Source organism: Macrotis lagotis, chromosome 8, assembly GCF_037893015.1.
Source record: "Macrotis lagotis isolate mMagLag1 chromosome 8, bilby.v1.9.chrom.fasta, whole genome shotgun sequence".
Lineage (NCBI taxonomy): Eukaryota > Metazoa > Chordata > Mammalia > Peramelemorphia > Peramelidae > Macrotis > Macrotis lagotis.
This window is the reverse complement of record NC_133665.1, coordinates 60,913,499-60,930,425: the sequence shown is the minus strand read 5'-3', so window position 1 is coordinate 60,930,425 and position 16,927 is coordinate 60,913,499. Positions and strand designations below refer to the sequence as shown.

Here is a 16,927-nt window from a genome sequence, read left to right as displayed (position 1 = left end):
CCCTGAAGAGATGATGAAAAAGGGTAAAATACATCACTTGTACAAAAATATTCATAGTAGCCCTGTTTGTGGTGGCAAAGAATTGGAAATTAAGTAAATGTCCTTCAATTGGGGAATGGCTTAGCAAACTATGGTATATGTATATCATGGAACACTATTGTTCTATTAGAAACCAGGAAGGGGGAAATGCTAAGTTGCATTGAGCTGTAATTAAGAAACATTCCATATAATTTATGACACATTTCTATACTTGGAAAATTGCATCATTTTATGGGTATAAAGAGAAAGCCTTTTTATAAAATTACTGTTTCTGAAAAAAAAAAGAAAAAAAAAGAAAAGAAAAGAAACCAGGAGGGATGGGAATTCAGGGAAGCCTGGGGGGATTTGCATGAACTGATGCTAAGTGAGATGAGCAGAACCAGAAAAACACTGTACACCCTGACAGCAACATGGGGGCGATGATCAACCTTGATGGACTCGTTTATTTCATCAGTGAAATAATCAGGAACAATTTGGGGCTGTCTGTGATGGAGAATACCATCTTTATTCAGAGAAAGAACAATGAAGTTTGAACAAAAAGACCAAGGACTATTACCTTAAATTTAGGAAAAAACACCTAATATCTTATAGTCTGATCTTGCTATCTCTTATACTTTATGTTTCTTCCTTAAGGATATGATTTCCCCTCTCAACACACTCAATTTGGATCAATGTATACCATGGAAACAATGTGAAGACTGACAAATTGCCTTCTGTGGGGGGTGGGGGGAGGGAAGTAAGATTAGGGGAAAATTGTAAAACTCAAAATAAAGAAAATCTTTAATAAAGAAAAAAAAAGAAGATAGGAGAAAATGTATTCCCCTCCCTAAATGCAAAGGTGGGGAACTATGGTTGTGAAATATTGCATAACTGTTAGACAGCTGATGTGTTGACCAGATATTCTGAATTGCTTTTTTTTCCCCTCTCAAGTTTTTGCTCTGTTATAAGTATTTTGATCTCATAGTGAAAAGATATTGATTTTAAAAAATAAATTTGTATTTATAGCCTTCAAAAAAGACACAATAGATAGGGGTTCAAACTGATGTTAAAAATAAGGGGGGGGGCAACTACGTGGTGCAGTGGATAGAGCACCAGCCCTGGCATCAGGAGGACCTGAGTTCAAATTCAGCCTCAGACACTTAATAATTACCTAGCTGTATGACCTTGGGCAAGTCACTTAACCCATTGCCTTACAAAAAAAATTTCAGATCCTCTTGACTCTAGGGCCAGTACTTTATTCACTGTACCACCTAGCTGCCTTGATCTTAGACTTCTTGATGGGAAAGGAGAAGAGATAAATCTCTTCTAAGATCTTGGTTTTCTTTTTTTCCTTTTTTTTTTCAATCTGGATGAAACATTTATTGAAGGGGGTGCCACACACACCAGGCCCAAAGGGCACCCAAGTGGACCCTGAACGAGACCCTGGCCTTGCTGGCCCCTCCTCCTCTGCAACATGGGGGAGATATTCTGCAGGTCCCTTTCCTTCCCCAGAGCCAGAGGACACTTGTGAAGGAGGTAAGCATGGTGAACTCTGACACCAGTTCAACTGCAGGGATGGATCCACTGGTGTAAGGCGTCCCCCTCTGCTAGCTCCCCCTGGGGAATAGTAATACCCCTCCCTGGAAACACTCTGCAGGCATGGGGAGGGGTCTTCTGTTCCTTCCCCCTTGGCCTGACTCAGCTGCAGTTTCTCCCCATGAGGTTTTGAAATCAAGTTTAGCTCTAAGTTTTGAGTCAACAGGCCATACCACCTAATTTATAACCTTGGATCTGCTTCTCACAGGGAAAGCTTCGGGGCCTGGGGAGGCACCTGGAGAGGACAGTCTGATGGTGGGCTCTTGTCCAGGTGACAGGTCAGGGCTCCTCTGTGTCTAAAGCGCTTCTTCCAGTGATGCCCCAATGGCATCGGGCCCCAAGGAGCGATGTTGACTGGTCATCTCATCTCCTAGGGGCCTCCCTCGCCAACACAAAGGAAACAACTTTTCTGGACAAAGACTCACATCTGCAGAGCATTTTATTCAGGAATAACAATGAAAAGGACAGCAATGGCAAAACCATTTTCCTCATTCGCTGTATCTGTCAGCTTTCAATTTGACTCTCCTGTCCAGGAGCGTTTCATGAAAAACTCCATCTTTCTGAGCCTTTTTCAGAACTCTACTGTCTTCTTTGCTTATTTTAAGTTTGTGGTCTTGGAAGCTCTGGAATTTCTTTACAGAGTTGATTTCACAATGTTTCACGTTCCCCTTGTCCTCCTCCAGAATATTGTCTTTCTTCTTCATTTCTTTTTCCACACAAGAGCGAATCTTGATTATTTCTTCTCCGGCAGTCTTGCTCTTGGCTTCTATGTCACCTGCTTCATTGCATCTGATAAAGCAGCTGTTTGAAGCCAGCAAAGCCATCTTCCCATCTTGAAAAACTGGCTCCCACTTCACGGGGTCCTATTGCATCGGAGCACCCCCCAACCAGGCCATCTGAATTTATTCCAAGATACTTTCCATAGCCAGACTTGAGGGCAATTCTGGAATCTGACAGTTTGACTGTTGTGAGCTGCTCAGGAGGGCTGGGACCCTCATCATCTTCTTTATGTGGTGCTCCCAGGGTGAAGAGGCTGTTGTCAAGGGTGTGGACTTAGGTTCCTTTGTCCATCTCAATTGCTATGGTTCCAGAAATTTCACCAAAGTTTAGGACTGCCCACCAGTTTCCAACACAGTCAAGCTGGCTTTCCTCCTCCTCTTCCCTCTTCTTCTTCTTGTCTTTGTTTTTCTTCTTTCTACTCTTGACCTTCGTGCCCTTCAGCACCAGCTTTCTGGGCTTGACTGAAGCGTGCTCGGCCATGGTGGCAGGAGCCAGAGACCACTGCTGAGTCCTGTACAGGCCTAAGATCTTGGTTTTCGTGACTTTGACTGAACAGTCTGCTGTGAGGACCTTATCTTTAGCCTTTGATCCTGAAGTTCTGAAGCTTTGCCCAAAGATATGACCCTGATCTTGACCTCAGCTCATTCTCTTGAGGTTCCTCTGGAAGCTGCCTTGGTCTCTAACCCTAAGACCCTGAGGGCTACCCCTTAATAGTTTTTATTATTTTCTTTTTCCAATTACATGTTATTAGATTAATACTTATAGTCAAGGAACACTGACCAAAATGATCTCTTTGCATCTCTCAAAGAACCTTGTCTTGTTATATGTATGGTAGACCCTAGCATTTTGCTCTACAGAGTCAATTTAAAAAAAAGTAGTATATATATATATATATATATATATATGTATTTCTTAAGAGCATACTAAGGGGGAGGCTAGGTGGCACAGTGGATAGAGAACCGGCCCTGGAGTCAGGAGTACCAGAGTTCAAATCTGCCTTCAGACACTTAATAATTACCTAGCTGTGTGGCCTTGGGCAAGTCACTTAAACCTAGCAAAATAAAATAAAATAAAAAAGTTAAGAGCATACTAAGAGGCCAGTTAGGTGGGGCAGTGAATAGAGCACAGGCCTTGGAGTCAGGAGGACCTGAATTCAAATGCAGCCTCAGACTCTTAATAATTACTTAGCTGTATGACCTTGGGCAAGCCACTTAACCCCATTTATCTTTTGCAAAAAAACTGAAAAAAAATACTATAAGAATACCAAAAAAAAATGCCTATCATTACTTGTTACTATTTTTCTCATAAAGACTCGACATAGGCGAAAAAACAAGACTACAGAGTCCTCTGAAAAAGTTAAAACTACATTTCCCAGCAAAGAACACGCCAGGGAGCGCGTAAGATTATAGAGTCCTCCGACTCCCTTTCCACAGTTTGAAGAGAAAGACTACATTTCCCGACAGGCTCCGTAGGGGCTCAGGCGCAGGCGCACGCGCACTAACATTCCCCAGCCCGGGAACGAGGATGAGTAAAGTTCCGGGGGGGTGTTGCAGTTGCGGTGGCTGAGGTCTTCCTCGCCTCCCTCACAGTCGGCTCGTTTTGGCTCGTCCTAGATAGGTGAGTGCGGGCAGCAGCCGTGGGCCTCGGGCGGACCCGGGGAGCGGGGGAGCAGGGAGGGGCAACATCCCTTCCGTTGTCCTCCCCCCAACCCGGGCCAGGCTGCGGCGCCCCAAGAGGCTGGGTGCACGCATGCGCACACCGCGGAGCTCGGGGAAGAGGGCTGCGGGGGCGGAGCGGCCACGCGCTCGCCGCCGCGGTCACGCGCTCGCCGCGGAGGGTTCTTTGTTCCCCCGGGCCGGGAGCCGGCCACGTGGGGAGGCGGCCTTTAGGAGCACGTGCGTTGGTGCGAGCAGGGAGGCGGCGGCGGCGACGGGAGAGAGCTCATGGCTTCGAGGGGCACTCCCCGGGGGCCCCGGTAGGGAGAGTAGCGGGCATTTAGAAAGCCCCCGAGCGCATGCCCTCTGCCAGCGGCCCGAGGTCGGTGGCGGCACGAGGTCGGTGGCGGCACGAGGTCGGTGGCGGCACGAGGTACAGACATCCTAATCAATAGGCCTTGCGGCCCGACCGGAGGGTTTGCAAAGTTCTTGCCCGCCCGGGAGGTAGGTAGTGCCAGCAGGGCCGCCCGTCACGGAGGAGGCAGGAGGCTGGGCCTCTCCCCTCCTGTCACATCCTTCCTGCATCTGCTGCCGCCGCCCAGATGCAGACCCTTATCACCTGAGACTGGTTCTTCTGCCTTTCCTTTCCTCTACTTCAGCCAGGCACATTTTCCTAAAATACTGAAAACTTTTTTTTTAAGTTTTTTTTTTGCAAGGCAATGGGGTTAAGTGGCTTGCCCAAGGCCACACAGCTAGGAAATTAATAAGTGTCTGAGGTCGAATTTGAACTCAGGTTCTCCTGACTCTGAATGAAGTATAAAGCTATTAATGGGGGCAGCTAGGTGGTGTAGTGGCTGAAGCACTGGCCTTGGAGTCAGGAGTACCTGGGTTCAAATCTGGTCTCAGACACTTAATAATTACCTAGCTGTGTGGCCTTGGGCAAACCACTTAACTCCATTTGCCTTGCAAAAACCTAAAATAAATAAATAAATAAAATACCACTCTTGGCATTAATGCAAGGCCACACTGTTTGGAGAGATTTATTGAATTGTTTCTGAATTAATTAAACTTTTATGAATGCCATGGTGTTGTTAGTCCTTCAGCTTTAGAAGTCTCCCCTCTCAGAGGCTTTTGACCATTCTTTTCTGCCATTCCATTACCCTTTCTCACAGGAAACTATATTTACCACAGCCATGGCCTTGGTGTCAGCAGATTCTCGAATAGCTGAACTACTCACAGAGCTCCATCAACTAATCAAGCAAACTCAGGTAATATTTGGACCCCTCTCCTCAGAAGAGGCGATGACCCTGGGAAAATTCAGAGGGCAATTAGACAGGAAATCAAGACAGATTTTAAGAGTGGTCTCTAGTCTACCTTTCCTGCAGTTGTTGAAAACTTAACTTTAGAATGAAACGGTGTAACAGGTGCTGTCAAGTACTATAGGAACAAATGTTGTAAGTGCTAGTTCCTGGACAAGGAGAGAATAGGAAATCTATATGGTCAGAGAAAAGCCTGAGGGACAAGGGGTAATTATCTAGGTACAGTTAGGGGAGCTTTAGACTGAGGAATAAGAGATCAAGGGAAGCAGAGGACAGAAGCCAGTGGACATTTTGGTGAACAACTAAAATAGAACTAAATTGGCTATAATGTATTAACAGTGTTATTGTGAAGTAATGATTAGTGCAATGTTGTATTGAGTATAGGGGTTTTTTTTTTTTGCAAGGCAAACAGGGTTAAGTGGCTTGCCCAAGGCCACACAGCTAGGTAATTATTAAGTGTGTGAGACCGGATTTGAACCCAGGTACTCCTGACTCCAGGGCTGGTGCTTTATCTACTATGCCACCTAGCCGCCCCTGTATTGAGTATAAATAGGAAAAACTAGATATTCATAAGTCTAAGGGAAATGAGATATTCAAGAATTTGGAGAAGGTTTTGTTTTTAAGTTTTATTAATTTTTTCTTCCCCATTGTACCATTTTAGATAGTTAAGCAAAGCCTGCTTGAGGTATACGTAGGAGAAACTAGGTATGAATAATAGAACAAGAAAGGTGTGGATGTATGAATGTTTAATCAACATTTTATTGATGAAAATGTGTAAAAACCCCAACTTTACTCCCTCCGTTCCCTTAACTTCTCTCATAATACACAAACAAAAAGTTGAGCAAAACCAACCAGTGTATAGATATTCATCTGCACCTGACAGAGCCAGGAAGCACAGTGGAGAGAGCATTGACTGAGGAGCCAGAAAACCTGATTCTTTAAGGCCCTCCACTTGAACAGATTTTGCTGACAAACCTTACCTCAAACTTAAATTACTGTTACTTTGACCTTTTTAATATCTACTTTGAGACATGATAAATTTTCTGATTCAGTAATTAGTAACTGATAAAGTTGCAACTCATGATATGTGACCTTTCAAAAGTTATATGACCTCCTAGAGCCCCTGTAAAAGGGGCGGGTTGGACTAGATGACATCTGAGGTCTCTCATAACTCTCAGATCTTTGAGCCAAATTAGTAGTGCCTCCATTTCAATTTATCAACAATCATTTATCATACTTTGGGAGATATGCAAGTATTACTGCTTTTAATGGAGGAGGAAACAGCACCAGAAGGTATTATAATTTGCCAAAGGTCCTAGGGCTGCAGTAAGTAGGAGAGCTGGTCCTCCCCTCTCCAGCAACACCTCCTTGATTTACGCTAGTCCAAATGAAGAATTCTTCTGGTTTTTTTAGAAGAATTTTTCTAAATGGAGACCTCTTCCCCCTCTTCTCTCTCCTCCCCCTTCATCTTTTCCACATCTTCCTCCCTCCCTCTTTCTTCTTTTCTTTTCTTTCTCCCATTCCTCTCTTTTAAAACTGGATCTCCTTATCTTACCCAGACTGGAAATGGAAGCTTCTTGTCCTCTTGATGACCCAGTCCACCACATTGGCATGGACATTTTGATGTGCTCTGTTTACAACTTGAGGTGGTTTGCCCCTCCTTAGATAAGTCTATTGGCTCCTTCACTCACCCAAAAGTTTTAGTGCATTCTTAACCCTGCTCTAGGACTTTTAAGGACATCCTGCATTGGTGCTGAATTTGGAGCAGACACAGGACGGGCTTGGCAGTTCAGATTCCCCCCCCTAAGTAAAGATGATAGGCATGCACCACCTGGCTCAGCTAGCACATTCCAAACTTTCAAAGAGTTTGTTTAGTCAAGTATTCAACAATAGTGTATTACTATTTACAGAAAATATATAAGATGGTTAGAAAGGTGTAGAGTACTAACAGATAGGATTAGAAAAGGCTTTGTGTGGAAGGTGGTGAGGGTATTGTATGTAAAGAAGAAATCCTTGAGAAATCCCCACATGTGGGGACAGCCTTGTAAAGGCTAGGAGAGAGGAGGCTAAGCACTGCTTGGGAGGACCAGAGAAAAAGCCAGTTAGCTGCATTACAGAATTTAAGACAAAGTGTATGATGTATAATGAAGCTGCAAGATAGACTGGGTCAGGTTGTGAAGGTACTTGAAAGCCAAACAACGGGAGAGTTTAGAGTTGATTGTAGAGAAAAGAGGGAGCCACTGGACTTAATTGTTTCCAGTTTTTGTGCAGGAACTTTTTTTATTTTTAGGTTTTTGCAAGGCAAATGGGGTTAAGTGGCTTGCCCAAGGCCACACAGCTAGGTAATTATTAAGTGTCTGAGATCAGATTTGAACCCAGGTACTCCTGACTCCAGGGCCGGTGCTTTATTCACTTCACCTAGCTGCCCACAGGAACTTTTTGAAGAACATTTTGGGTGGAGTCAGTAAAGGGAAATGATGAGGGAGGCACTAAGCTGGTGTAGCAGGACAGAACCTCCTTCCCTTTCTCATTTTCCCTTTCCATTCCTTTTCTCTCCATGTCTGTGTAGGAAGAACGGTCTCGAAGTGAACATAATCTGATCAATATCCAGAAGACACATGAGCGAATGCAAACAGAAAACAAAAGTGAGAAAAGAGTTTGGGAAGGAAGTTAGCCTGGGATGTTGTTGGCCCTGAACCTTTCTTTTTGATTTGTGTTTTTGTGTTCATCTGCAGTCTCTCCCTATTACCGGACAAAGCTTCGAGGTCTCTATACCACAGCCAAGGCAGATGCAGAGGCAGAATGCAAGTGAGTGTGGTTGTACCTAGGATTCTTTTTCCTCATCCTTTTCTCATGCATGCCCTACAAAACTTAAAAAGATGCTTCACGTTCACAGCCTTGCCACAGAGATATTATTTCTGTTCTCATATTGGCCCAAGTTCTTCTTTATTCCATTGTAGTTTGTATTCCTTCTCTTCTTGTCCTTAAGCTATTTCTCACTCAATTCCACATACAAACTGCTTTTTTTCCCTTGGGCTTGTGCAGGGTCCTTTCTACTACAGTTTTATTCATCTTTATTCTTTGTTCATAAGTTCTCTTTCTTTATATCCTTGTTATCAGTGTTTCCTTCCTCTTTTTGTCTGTTTTTCTTTGCCATTGTTGTATCCCTAGCCCCCTTTTTAAAAAATTTCCATTCTTTCCTAAATTTTGAAACAAATTTATGCCATATCTGCCAATTGAATGAGTTAGAATTGGTCTGGTTTCTTGAATAAGAGAGCAAATTATGTTCCTTTGATAAATCAAAGAAGAAACCTTATATCTTTGATGCTACTGCTGGCACATGAGCTCTTGTTTCTGAAACAAGTTTAGCGTAGGTTTTCAGGTCCAAATATGGCAGCAATTTACTAATTCTCTGTAATTAAATTATTATAAACTATTGAAAAATAAAAATAGGGCAACTGTTTTTCTTTATTTTCTCTACTAAAATAGGAAAATAGGAAAGGAATCCTTTACTGAGCTAGCACCAGCTGTGTTGAGCAGCAGAAATATACCCCTCTTCACCCCCTGACTCTGACTGCTGCTGCTGGCCCAGAAGGATTCAAGTGTGTCTAGGAGGCCACTGCAGGCTGAACCAAGCCCTCCCTCATCTGAGACGGTGGGGTGAATAAAGGGGGTGGTAGTGGAGGTACAGAGTAATGGCCCCACAAATGTATGTACCCATTTCTACTTGTTCAAAGCTGCCTTTTCATTTTTAAATGTGGTTCTGCTCCCCCCAAAACTCTACCCCTTCCATAAAAGGTAAGCCTTCCAGAAGGTTAAGGAGTTGTCTGGCAATGGGGAGTTAATTTTTTATCATTTTATTAGAATAGAATGAGAATGTAGAACCATTTAGTCCAGGGGTTCTTAAACCTTTTGTGTCATGGACCCCTTTAGCAGTGTGATGATATCTATGAACCCCCTTTTCAGAATGATATTTTTTATTTTTTAATATTTATTCTCATTTTGTACAAATAATGTTTTTTTATACATTAATAAAATATTCTTGTTTAAGAGTAAACAAAATACCCCCTCCCCCCCATAAATATAGACTCGCTTGAGCGATAAAGTAAAGGGGAGAGAAAAAAAATTAAAATTAAAAAAAATAATAGTAATAATTGTAGGTATGGCCAAGTGGCTCAATGGACAGAGCACCAGCCCTGGAGCCATGAGTACCCGAGCCCACATCCGGCCCCGTACACCCAACAATCACCCAGCTGTGTGACATGCAAGCCACCCTAACCCCACTGCCCTGCAAAAACCAAAAAAAGAAAAAAAAAGTCCAAAATAAAATAAAATAGTAATAATAGTAGGGGTGGCTGGGTGGCAGACAGCACATTGGCCCTTGAGCCAGGGGCACTTGGGTCTAAATCCAGCCTCAGACACCCATCTATCACCCTGCTATGTGGCCCCAGGCAGGCCACCCAGCCCCATTCGCCCTGCACCCCCCCCAAAATAATAATAATAAAAAATGTGCTTCAGTTTGTGTTCCAACACCACCAACTCTGTCACAGGTGGATCACATTCTTTATGATAAGTTCATCACAAAAGTTGGCTTCCATATTTTTCCAATGTTGCCATTGCTGATCGCACCTCCCTCCTTTCGTATTTCTCCACTACCATGTACTATATTTTCTCTCTCCTTTCACTCTGACTCTGCTGTAGGGCTGTAGGGTAGTTGAGTGGCGCAGCAGACAGATCCCTGGCTCTGGGGTCAAGAGGCCCCAAGCCCCCCTACCACCCCTTAGTCCCAGCATCCACCTGGCCCTATGGTCCTGGACAAGCCAGCCAATCCCAGCCCCTTGCAAGAAGTAAAAAAAGAAAATGTGTTACATCTGACCACTCTCCCCCCATGGTCCACCCTCTCCTCCATCACTTACATCCTCCCCTTCCCCCTGTTTCCCCCCCCCTTACTCCAGATGCCTATACCCCATTGAGTATATATGCTGTTTCCTCTCCTAGCCTCCCCTCTTCCTTATCATTGCAATAGCTCATTGTAATAAAAATCTTATTATGAAATATCTTGGCCTATTCCCCCCTCTCCTTTTTCTTTCTCCCATTACATTTCCCTTTTCTCTATTGACTCCATTGTTATACCATATTTTTATCTTCAAATTCAGCTTTTTCCTGTACTTCAACTATAAAAGCTCCCTCGACCTGCTCTATTAACTGAGAACATTCATATGAGTATTATCAGTGTCATTTTTCTATACAGGAATACATGCAGTTCATCATCATTAAGTCACTCATATTTTCCCCCTCTCCTCCAGTCTCCATGCTTCACCTGAGTCCTGTATCTGAAGATCAAACCTTCTGTTCAGCTTTGGCCATTCCAACAGGAACATTTGAAATTCCCCTGGTTCATTGAAAGTCCATCTTTTTCCCTGGAAGAGGACATTTAGCCTTGCTGGGTAGTTGATTCTTGGTTGCATTCTAAGCTCTTTTGCCTTCCGGTATATTATATTCCAAGCCCTATGAGCTTCCAATGTAGTTGCTGCTAAGTCCTGTGTGATTCTGACTGCAGCTCCATGATATTTGAACTGTGTCCTTCTGGCTGCTTGTAATATTTTCTCTTTGACTTGGGAGTTCTGGAATTTGGCTATAATATTGCTAGGGGTTGGTTTTTTGGGATCTCTTTCTCTGGGGGATCGGTAGATTCTCTCCATTTCTATTTTGCCCTCTGCTTCTAGAATATCAGGGCAATTTTCTTGTAGTAATTCTTTGAAAATGATGTCAAGGCTTTTTTCCTGATCATGACTTTCAGGTATTCCAATAATTTTTAAATTACCTTTCCTACGTCTGTTTTCCATATCAGTTGTTTTTTTCAATGAGATGTTTCACATTTTCTTCTAATTTTTCATTTTTTTGGTTTTGAAGTATTGAGTCCTGGTTTCTCGTGAATTCATCAATCTCTCTGAGTTCTGTTCTTTGTCTGAAGGATTTGTTCTCCTCAGAGAGTTTTCTTATCTCTTTTTCCATCTGACCAATTTTGCTTTTTAAAGCATTCTTCTCCTCAGTAACTTTATGAACTGTTTTATCCATTTGACCTAAGCTGGTTTTTAGCATGTTATTTTCTTCAGCATTTTTTTGGATTTCCTTGACTAGGCTGCTGGCTTCATTTTCATGTTTTTCCTGCATCTCATTTCTTTTCCCAGTTTTTCTTCCAACTCCCTCATTTGATTTTCAAAGTCTTTTTTGAGCTCTGTCATAGCCTGAGCTCAATTTCTGTTTTTCTTGGAGTCTTTAGATGCAGGAGTTTGTGTTTCCTCATCTTCAGACTGAGTGTTTTGATCCTTCTTGAGCTCATATGCAAAATATTTCTCAGTGGTGTTCCTCTTGTTTCTCTGCTTGCTAATTTTCCCAGCCTGAGCCTGTTTTGGGGGTGCTTCCTGAGCTTTTGGGACACTCCCACAAGGGTCTCAGTGTGTGAGGCTCTGTACTCCCTCCCGGTCTGTGAATGACCATATGGGCCCCCCTCTGCTACGGGGCTGAGGTGGAGGGGGCCCCTGCTGTTCTATGGGGGGGCCTAGACTGCGATCAGGATCTGAATGTGGTCAGAGCCCCAGAGTCCTGTTCCAGGGGCAGAGGACAGAGCTCGACAGTCTCTCTCTCTCTCTTCATTCCCCTCCTTAGGTTCAATGGGTATGCCCTGGTGGCTCCTGCTTACTGGCTCTGCCTGCTTCTGTTTCCTGGAACTTGGCTGTGCTGGCTATGCTGCTCTCTGTGTGCCCTGAGGGCTGGGCTTCATGTGCTCACTCTGGCAGAGGTCCCCCACTGTTCCCCCAATTTGTGCCTAGTGCTCCCCCTGGGGTGTAGCTCAGGAAACTCCCCCGCAGCAGTAGCGGCTCCCAGTGCCCTGGGCTGCCTCCAGGAGGCTGAAGTTCTTTAGATCTGGCAGGCTGCTCCTTCGACCCCGGGGAGCAGAGCCTTTCTGCTCATTTCCAGGTTACCTTGAGTAGGAGAACTGCCTCACTGGGTCTCTCTGTGGGTTCTGTCTCTCGAAAATTTAGTTAGAGTCCTTAGCTTATGAGTTTTATGAGAGAGAGCCTAAGACGGGATCCATTCTTGTCACCATCTTGGCTCCGCCTTCAGAATGATATTTTTTAAATATATAAAATAAAATACTTGGGATTACATATGAAGACAATTATATTGAAATATAATTATAAAAATAAAATTAGTTCACAGATAAGGATAATGAAACCCAGCGAAGGAGTAAACTTATAGTTCAAAACAAGGTCGTGTCAGAACTACAATTAAACCTAAGTCCTCCAACTTGTATTCCAGGGGTTTGGGTTTTTTTCCCCTCAATCATACAGCTTCCTATTTATCCTTGTAACATGTTTGGTAAGGAGATAATGGTTAAGATTTTTGTCTGAGAGGCATGTATTAACATGCCACTGAAAAAATAACTAGGAGGCGGCTAGATGGCGCAGTGGATAGAGCACGGACCCTGGAGTCAGGAGTACCTGAGTTCAAATGTGGCCTCAGACACTTATAATTACCTAGCTGCGTGGCCTTGGGCAAGCCACTTAACCCCCTTGCAAAAAAGCCTAAAAAAAAGAAAAAGTAACTAAATAAAAAAAGGTTTTTTGAAAGATTTTAGGACTCTGATCAATGTAATGATAAACCAAAAGATGAAGATGAAACATATGACTCAGCTCCTGACAGAGAGGTGATGAACTTAAAATACAGAATAAGAAATACATTTTTCGACGTGGCTAATGTGAGAATTTGTTTTGCCAGACTACATAGGTATGTACTGAGGTATTTGTTTTTCATTTAAAAAAATATTCTTCATGTAGGAGGTGGGGTGGTTTCAGGAAGAACCACTTAATAAAATACTGGTTACTTGGGGAGAAAAAAGAGAGTATAAAACTAAAGTTGAAGACATGGATTTAAATCCTACCCATGTCATTTCCTTTGCTCTGTGACTGTGGATAAGTCATTTGTCCTCTCTGAGTCATTTGTCCCCTCTGCAAAATAAATACCTGTACTACATTCAACACTCAAGATTTGATGTAAGGAAAATGTACAGCTCTGTATAAATAAAGACATTCATCTTCAGTTGTAAATTGTGATGGTATTAGATGCTTTCTCTGGGATCCCTCCCAAGTCTAGTTTTATGAATCCTATGATTATTACTCTCACTTAAAGTTGGAAAGATTTAGGTTGAAAGTAGTTGCACAATTTAAATAAATTTTAATGGCTAAATACTTTTGGATTTATAAACTGAAGTCCATAATTTCAGTAAAGATTCTATCTTCATCAGTCAGTGCTTGAAATCTCTGTCCTATTTCTGATATACTTACACCACTAATGAGCGAATTAGACAGATTGGAGAAAATCAAATATTCACGATCTCAAAGAGAACAAAGTTAATATTTTAATTTTCTTATTGTCTTGGAATAGAATTGAGAATTTGTATAGACAACAAATAATGCAACTAACCTTTCTAGAAGGTATTGTGGAAATCCTTGTGGGATTCCTGATTTATAGATTGTGAGTTTGGTTATGTGCCTCAAAGCAAGGTAGCAAGTAGTGATATCGTACTATCTAGAAAGGGTAACATGTTTCATGAGTGACTGAGAAAAAGATGTAAGGAAACCTCAAACATGTTTTCTTTCCCCCAATGCCCACTTTACATTGCCTAAGATGATATAATTAATTGCCTGATGCAGAAGCAGCTCCTTCCAGAGGCTCTGGAAGACCCCCCAGTTCTGGCTGCCTGCCCTCTATAGGTTTTTTTTTTTTTAGGTTTTTGCAAGGCAAATGGGGTTAAGTGGCTTGCCCATGGCCACACAGCTAGGTAATTATTAAGTGTCTGAGACCAGATTTGAACCCAGGTACTCCTGACTCCAAGGCCGGTGCTTTATCCACTACACCACCTAGCCGCCCCTTACAGGTTTGTTTTTACTTTTCTGCTTTGCTTCCTCAGTATCCTGCGCAGAGCCCTGGATAAGATTGCTGAGATCAAGACTTTGCTGGAGGAAAGGCGAATTGGTGAGTTGGGGGAGCTGTGCTTTAGGCAGTAGGGGAAGAGGTACATAGGCAGATGGGGCTGTGTTTGCTAGCTCTTCTAGCATCCTGTGTGCCCCTGACCCTGAGGGAAGGCTGCTTCAATTTTCACCTTTTGTGAAAGGTTGACTTTTCTCAGATTTTCTGGGGTCTATTCACTGTTTCCTTGCATATTCTTTACACTCTGCTTGCCATATTTTCTAGAGGCAAGTAGAAATCTTATCCTCATGTTGTACAAATATTGATGTGCAAGTAAAAATAGGTCCTGCAAGGTTAAAATCAGTGTTGAGCCAGTTCCCTAGTCTGTGTCCCCTCAGTGATGCTTCTGATGAAGGAGATCTGAAGAGTTGCTATAGGCTAGATTTCCTATTGGTGGTCTTATGCAATCATATGATCATATAGTTAGTAAAATAGTTCTTCATATTTTGAGTTTTTTCCAGCTTTCTGATGGGTGCCTGAAGCTTCTATTTAATGGTTTCTTTAAATTTCAGTCAGTGAAGCATTTATTAAATGCCTATGGGTATGGAGCAGCTAGGTGGCCAAGTGGATAGAACAAGAATGACCCTGGAGTCAGGAGGACCTGAGTTTCAAATCTGGTCTCAGACACTTGGACAAGTCATTTAACCCCATTGCCTTGAGGGGGGGAAAAACAATAACAAAAAAAATGCCTATTGTATGCCCAAGCACAGTGCTGTGGGTTAGACACCAAAGGATTCTGTACTTCAGGATATGGTGACAGGGATCCCTCTCAGACTACCAAAGAAATTTCTTCTTCCCATTCCCTCTTTTTTTCCTCCATTGGGACTGTCAAATCCCATTTGGGATTAGGGGCCCATGGCAAAGACTAGAGAAGGAATCACACTTAAAAGCACAGTTATAGATTTGTGGATAAAATCTGGCAGAAGGGAACAGGAAGAAAAGAGGACTATGTTTTTTGCCACGTGGTATGGGAGGGTTTCATTTCTTTTTCCCCTGCAGCGGCTAAAATCGCAGGATTGTACAATGATTCAGAGCCTCCACGAAAAACCATGCGCCGAGGGGTGCTCATGACTCTTTTGCAACAGTCAGCCATGACATTACCCTTGTGGATTGGGAAACCTGGGGATAAGTAAGTCCAGGGGCCCTGAGGAAAATATGGGTCAGGTGGGATTTGACTAAACAGTGGTGGTTTGAGAGAATTTAGGAGAATGAGAGTGGAAGTCTAGAATCACTTTGCTTTCAGGATATAGATATGTGAGTTCAGTTGGAGATCTTCAAAGTGGATCTCTGGAATAGCTGGGGGATTGTAATAAGGGAGAAGCAAGAGTTTGTAATGAGGCTTTTCCACCCCATAGGCCTCCACCCCTCTGTGGGGCCATTCCAGCTTCAGGGGACTATGTAGCCAAACCAGGTGATAAGGTGGCTGCTCGAGTGAAAGCTGTGGATGGAGATGAGCAGTGGATTCTAGCAGAAGTGGTTAGTTATAGTCATGCCACCAACAAGTGAGTAAAAGTATTTTGTCTTCTAGAATTTGTGTTTTCCTTTCTGTAACTTTTTGAGTTTCTCTTATTTGTATTAGCTCCATCACTCAAATATTTCTGCCTCATTACTTTATTGTCATCCAGATTTGTTTTCTAGACAATAAATCAGAAATGTATTCTTTTATTTTTTTTCCCCTGTAGATATGAGGTGGATGACATTGATGAAGAAGGCAAAGAGTAAGTGTCATACTGAAGGGATGACTACAGAGGGGAGGAGCAGGGAAGGATGTGGAATCAAAGCAAAAAGTGATAAGTGTGGGTCCTGAAAGAATGAGAAGAGAGAAAAATACTTCCTAGGAATTAGTTCTTGTGTATTTTCAGGGCAGAGGATCATGATTAGAGTTTATTCCTCCCCCAGGAGACACACCTTGAGCCGAAGGCGTATCATCCCATTACCACAGTGGAAGGCCAATCCTGAGACAGACCCTGAAGCTTTATTCCAGAAGGATCAGCTTGTTCTGGCATTGTACCCTCAAACCACCTGCTTCTACCGGGCTTTAATTCACACTCCCCCACAACGAGTAAGGAAAGATGACTTTTAGGCTAGAAACTTTTCAGTAGTAAATGGAAAAAAATTGGGGTTGCCTGCCAGGTTCCTAAATTGAGGATTTCTGAAAGAATAGAAGAATGGGGAGAACCTTGATGTGTTGTTTTTTTTATTTTGTCTTGGCTGAATTTATGGGATCACTGTGCCTTCTCAGTCATTTTTATGTGCAATTTTTGGGTTCTTATAGAATCTCAGAGTTGGAAGGGACCTTGGAGAGTAGACCTTCAGTCCAGCGACCCACTCAGCGCAGGAATTTTGTTTGTCAGCGTCCCTGATAAATTGTTATTTGTCCAACACTTGGACTGTTCTAGAAAGTGTGCTGGAATTGCCTTCAGTGGACTGGAGTAACTGTGTAAAGCTTAATCCGAGTTTCAGTTTACTCATCTGTAAAAATGAGGATAATACCTAAAGTACCAACAACATGGGGATCAAAAGACA

The 16,927-nt window shown here is 42.9% G+C and overlaps 1 protein-coding gene and 1 pseudogene across 4 annotated transcripts in view; one reads left to right on the top strand and one right to left on the bottom strand.

Moving 5' to 3' along the window:
* Positions 1-2,040: 2,040 nt before the first annotated feature.
* Positions 2,041-3,163, bottom strand: LOC141494826 (protein FRG1 pseudogene; annotated as a pseudogene).
* Positions 3,164-3,888: 725 nt separating this feature from the next.
* SGF29 (SAGA complex associated factor 29) overlaps positions 3,889-16,927 on the top strand; it is a 16,171-nt gene continuing 3,132 nt past the window's right edge. Inside the window, exons 1-9 of one of the 4 annotated variants that reach the window (XM_074197332.1) lie at positions 3,889-4,011; positions 5,241-5,317; positions 7,938-8,013; positions 8,104-8,176; positions 14,343-14,407; positions 15,401-15,530; positions 15,757-15,903; positions 16,084-16,119; positions 16,301-16,463. In XM_074197332.1, the coding sequence (XP_074053433.1) occupies positions 5,243-5,317; positions 7,938-8,013; positions 8,104-8,176; positions 14,343-14,407; positions 15,401-15,530; positions 15,757-15,903; positions 16,084-16,119; positions 16,301-16,463 (765 nt within the window). In that variant the 5' untranslated portion in view covers positions 3,889-4,011; positions 5,241-5,242. Of the gene's footprint in view, positions 4,012-4,259; positions 4,554-5,221; positions 5,318-7,937; positions 8,014-8,103; positions 8,177-14,342; positions 14,408-15,400; positions 15,531-15,756; positions 15,904-16,083; positions 16,120-16,300; positions 16,464-16,927 lie in introns of those variants that run through there. The other 3 variants (XM_074197331.1, XM_074197333.1, XM_074197335.1) reach the window with 3 other exon arrangements.